This window comes from Phragmites australis, chromosome 14 (assembly GCF_958298935.1).
Source record: "Phragmites australis chromosome 14, lpPhrAust1.1, whole genome shotgun sequence".
In the NCBI taxonomy this organism is placed as follows: Eukaryota; Viridiplantae; Streptophyta; class Magnoliopsida; order Poales; family Poaceae; genus Phragmites; species Phragmites australis.
In genome coordinates this window covers 22,114,120-22,119,220 of record NC_084934.1, presented here as the reverse complement: position 1 = coordinate 22,119,220, position 5,101 = coordinate 22,114,120, and the positions used below count along the sequence as shown (strand labels likewise).

The window sequence follows — 5,101 nt, the reverse complement described above, 5'->3', positions numbered from 1 at the left end:
AACTTAGTTGCCTAGTTTGAACTTGATATAGCACTAGTTTCTCTAATATTTGTACTGATCATGAAATTGTGGATGATTTTGTGGTGATATCTTTGGATAATTGAACAACATAATCAAAACTTGCTTCACTCCCGGTGCTTGTGACTTGAACTCACTTCGAGACTTTGTGCGCCTTTGAGTTATATTGTTTACTCCTCCTAGTACTTTGACATCTCTGGTCCTTACAAGTGCTTTGTGATCTATATGTGAATCTATGCAGGCTTGCATTTTATTTGCACATCTTTTGCATAGTCTTGTATCCTTGATGTTTGCATTGTTAAAGGGGAGAAAATATGGCTAAAGATATTATGCGCAAATATTCAACAAAGGGGGAGAAAATTGCATTTATCTAGAAATGAAAGAAAAAAAATAGAATATGTGCAATCATCAAGGAGGAGCATGTGTTCTTGGATTTTAGAGTTTTATTTCTCTTTTGAGGTTTTTGGCTCGTCTTTGCCTCTGCTTTTGCATCCCTTTCTTATGTCGAGTGACATATTTTTCTCTTTCTCGAATTTTTGTCACTTGGATGAGCTTATCTTAATTTCTTCAAACCAAAATTGTTGTGCTTTAAGGGTTGTCAAAACACTCATCAAGGGGAGATTGAGAAACTAAGTTGAAATGTACCTTGGTTTACTTGTGTGAGTGATTGATATTAGTATTTATTTAGCTTGATGATCTTCGGTTTTGCATGAGCTTTGATGTGATTTGAATTGATTTGGGATTTTATTTGATCATATTGATTATGGACTAACTAGAATTGGAGTTGGAGATATGCATTTACTTGTCTCATGGTGTGCAGGTGATGGATGCAACTTGGCGGTCGACGGCGGAATGATCGGGATCAAGCGGAGTGCTTGGTGTCGGACGATCAAGGAGGCCGGGCGGAGTCAAGGGTGATTCTTGCTGAATACGTGGAGGTCAAGTAAAGCATGGAATGCGAATGGAGACGACGTGTTGATAAAGTCAAGCTAAGGGGATGCCGGTGCAAGTGACAAAATAGCCCGAGGGATCGGGAGCGGGAGAGATTTGCCAACAGTTAGGATCGCATGACAGAGTACACGCGTCGATATCAAAGAGCTTGCTTAAGGTGTAAGAAGGTGGCGAGTCATGCTTTGAGAAGTGTGCATGCGGTTTTGCGGTTTGACCTCAAAACTGTGGGAGGACTGGAGGTGTACGTGGCACCATCGCGAAGCTTGCGTCGAGACAAGCTAAGTCGTGAAGGTGCCGTGGCCATCCGATGAATGAAAAAGAAAATAGACCAAAATACCCTTGATAGTAGTTAGGAGTGTACTACAAGAGAGTAGTATTTTGAGAAAAAAATAAGAAACTTAGAGGTCAAATTTTATAGCCTATAAATAGAGGGGTAGGGATATAGGTGAGTTTAAACTAGCCAATTGAGCCCCCTTATGCCACCTATTTGAGAGCTTAGAGCTAGAGTTTTAGATGAGAGAAGGATGAGTGCTTAGTCTATTTAATACGTGAGAGTTTTGAGAGATAAATCTTTGTAATCCGTCTAAAATAGGGCTGACTTCTTTGGATAATGAAGTTTATGTTTTTGCATATTCTTGAAATCCTCTCCTTCTAGTTTTCCTCTATTGGTTCATTTGCAAGTTTGCAAGTTTTTTATTTGGATTTTTTGGCTGAAATTTCAGCACCTTATGAGGTCATTCTTTTTATTGCTAGATGGATAAAATTCACATACACACGCTTATGTGATGAGATCTTAAATTCTCTTGCCTCTAGATAATCAACTTTGAGAGTTTCATTGCTCGGTGTTTATCTTCTCTTGTTTTTTTTAAGTTGTGATCTTTTGAGTGCTAAAATATATAGATCGATGTCAAATGGAACCTATGATTTATATATCATTCGTAGTGTCGAGTTGTCTCGATTTTCATCTTGTTAAAACTCCTCTATATTTTTGCTTTCACTTGAGTTTTGAGATATATTGGGTGATCTAAATAGTAGAAAACTATCGATTTCGTAAGAAATTTATTAAGACGTCTATTCATCTCCTCTAGTCGTTAATCTCGTCTCTACAAACGACCGGTCGTTGTAGTTAGTGCTCATTAGTGTTGGGTAGTTCGCTATGCAACTAAGATCATTGACGACACGCTGGACCAACATCTCGCGGTCGTCAGTGTTGCGGCGTGGAAGAGCGATGGTGATCGGCGGCGAGCACTTGGGGAGTCCTCGACGTGGCCGGAGCTTGGGATGATGACATCACAGCAGGATCATGGGTAACCGGCTCTGAAATCAGCATATCGCACATCGCGCGGATCAGTCAGCCTCGCTCCGTGCTTTCTGACGTAAATCAGGAATGTTTCAGAGGCTGGTTTTTGTGATGCAATTCTGGCCGCAGCTTTTCGATGTTTTCTGCCTCCTTTTATTAGCAAAACAAGCAAATGTGCTTCCCCAGATCCGGTGATTTCGTGCCATCTCACGAACCAGTGATCGTGCGGAACTTAGACGCGTAGAGCTCGCACAAGTCGCGGCTGGAGCTCAACTACCTAACAACCTGAACCAACAACTGACGACTGGACTAACTAATACTTGAACCGACTCCCTAACGACCAGAACTAACAACCCAGCAACGAAGATTACTCAACATAAATACCATCATATATTCTGATTATCAGATGGCAGCATAGCCTTCAGACTTGGCTGTTGTTTCTTCAAGTTGAATCCAGGCCTTTGATGGGAGAACGCAGTTTCCGTACTCTGTGGTAAACAGTGGAACAAATAACAATAAGATTTATGTCATACAGAGTTATAAGACAAGAGCTACGGCGACATGAAACGATCCACGCGTTAATTAACTCACTTGGCCTCTGGTAGACGACGGAGGCAGCGCCGGCGAAGTCGCACGTCCCGCGGGCCCGGCCGTTGCGCTGGTAGTAGCTGTTGAACGCGTACGAGGCGTGGGCGACCTTGGTGTTGGGCTCGAAGCACGTCCCGCCGGGCTGGATGGCGCTGCAGTCCGCGCCGTGACTGCAGGCATAGTCCAGCGCTGCTTGAAGCCTCGCGTCCCCGACCGCCTCATTCGCCACGCACCAGCTCGCATTCGGGTCACATTTGCCTGTATAGATGAACAATACACCAAACACCCAGTGAGATGATGAGACCACTTAGTAGCACGCGTGCACTCAGGACAGTGTGGTGCCATGCATGTGAACGATAAGACCATTTGGAGTGAAAAATATGTGACAGAAGTCGGGAGAACTCACCGGCTGGTTCGTCGTAGACAATGTAAGCTGCGCCGGCGAAGTCGCAGGTCCCGTTTGCCTTGCCGTTGCGCTGGTAGTAGCTGTTGAACGCATACGAGGCGTGCGCGACCTTGGTGTTGGGCTCGAAGCACGGCGCACCGGGCTGGATGGCGCTGCAGTCCGCGCCGTGACCGCAGGCATAGTCCAGCGCCGCCTGCAGCCACGCGTCCCCGACCGACGCATTCGCCACGCACCAGCTCTCCGTCAACGCGCCGCCGCCGTGGAAGTCGAACTCGTACACCTTCTGCATGTTCGGGTAGAATAATCCAAAGTTGGCCTCTATGTCGTCTGGTCCTTCACCCTTCTGGTTCTCGTTGAAAAGGGCGAAGATGTAGACGTGCATGTCGGCGTTGGGGCGGTGCGGGGTTCCCGTTTTGCCGGACAGCACGCGGTTGATGAGGTTATTGTTGTATGCTTGAGCATTGGCTACCGAAGCCGCCTGGGATCCATCCCCGGCCTCCAAACTCATCCCGCCGCTGTGTTGCAGCTTCCCGTGTTTGCGTTTTCCGCCCGATGGCCACCCGCTCTCTGTAACATACGCTTGTACACGGGTAAACCTCCTCCCTATCGGTTGCCTGAAAAAAAAAAGATTAATTTCAGTCATCCATATGAAACATTGGCTGGAGATGCGGCCATCCTAATCCCCCTGCCGCTCACCCTAACCCTGTGGCGGGTGGCGGCGGCCGGGCGTCGGAGACGAGCAGGGGATAGCACGGATTCAAGGGGTAAGATCGTGTGCTGGAGAGGATCGATTGGGAGACTTGAGATTTTTAGTCACCTGATATTGAGAGATTCTGTCAACTTGTCCATCGCAAAGTAGGTGGCGTCGAGCATGGCATCCAGGAGGCTGTAGTACATGAGGCCGGTGTTGTCGTCGCGCACGCCGGGGTTGGGGTTTCCCAGGGCGTAGTCGAGGGAGATTTTGTCTGGGTGATCGGCGTAGGCGAAGAACGGGTAGGGATTGACCAAGAGGTAGGAGTCGGTCCGCTGCAGGAAATCGAGCATGGGCTTCATCACCGACTGCGCGATGTCCTCCCGGAACCTGCCTGAGGACGGCGGGAATGTGTCTTTGACTGCGGTGAACGCAATCGGCGTGGACACCTTCACGGCGGCGTCTAGCCCCAGCTTCGCCAGTGCCGCCTGCACGTTGGTCATTGCCGGGACAAGTTGCGGCGTCAAGTCGGGCCTCGAGTCGAACACCTCATTCCCCACGTCCACGGCATGGATCTTCGTGGCAGGGTAGTACGCCGCCACGTTGCTCCGCGCCCACTGGAGCGCGTACGACGGGTCCGCTGCCGCGACGGCCAGGTTCTCGTTAGGTAGCATCACCACCACCTTGATTCCGGTGTTGGCCAGGGCCGTGAGCACCTTTGGGTTGGTGTCGTACAACCTCACCATGGTGATGCCGTTCCGCTTCAGCAGCTGCACCACCGACGCCGGCTCCGGCAGGTCGTTCGCCACCCTGCCGTAGTTCACTCCCACCTCGCCGGCCTCTACAATGTACACAAGAAAGAAAAAATAATTATCAGTAAACCGCACCTGCAATTCTCCATCATTTCCAGAACAGCTAGCAGTCTTTGTGAACCGCACGCGATTACCTGCAGGGGAGAAGAAGAGTAGAGGCAATATGGCACCGAGGAGGACGACTTGGAGGCGGCTCAGCGCCATGCTCCCTTGCAGTGGCGAGGGGCCGAAAGAGCAAGACAAGGCGAGCAACAAGGGTGCTGGGAGTTTGAACAGCCGGCAACAAGGTGGTGTAAATTGAAGGTCTTATAAACTGTTTGTTTGTCTCCCTCGAA

General features: G+C 48.8%; 1 protein-coding gene across 1 annotated transcript; it reads right to left on the bottom strand.

Annotated features, from left to right (window-relative positions):
* Nucleotides 1–2,260: 2,260 nt before the first annotated feature.
* Nucleotides 2,261–5,101, bottom strand: LOC133891062 (glucan endo-1,3-beta-glucosidase 3-like). Its single transcript, XM_062331757.1, has 5 exons — nt 4,901–5,101; nt 4,081–4,795; nt 3,264–3,877; nt 2,861–3,115; nt 2,261–2,757 (listed from the first exon to the last, which is right to left on the bottom strand). The coding sequence occupies exons 1-5, from the start codon at nt 4,968–4,970 to the stop codon at nt 2,672–2,674; spliced, it is 1,740 nt and encodes a 579-aa protein (XP_062187741.1). The 5' UTR covers nt 4,971–5,101; the 3' UTR covers nt 2,261–2,671.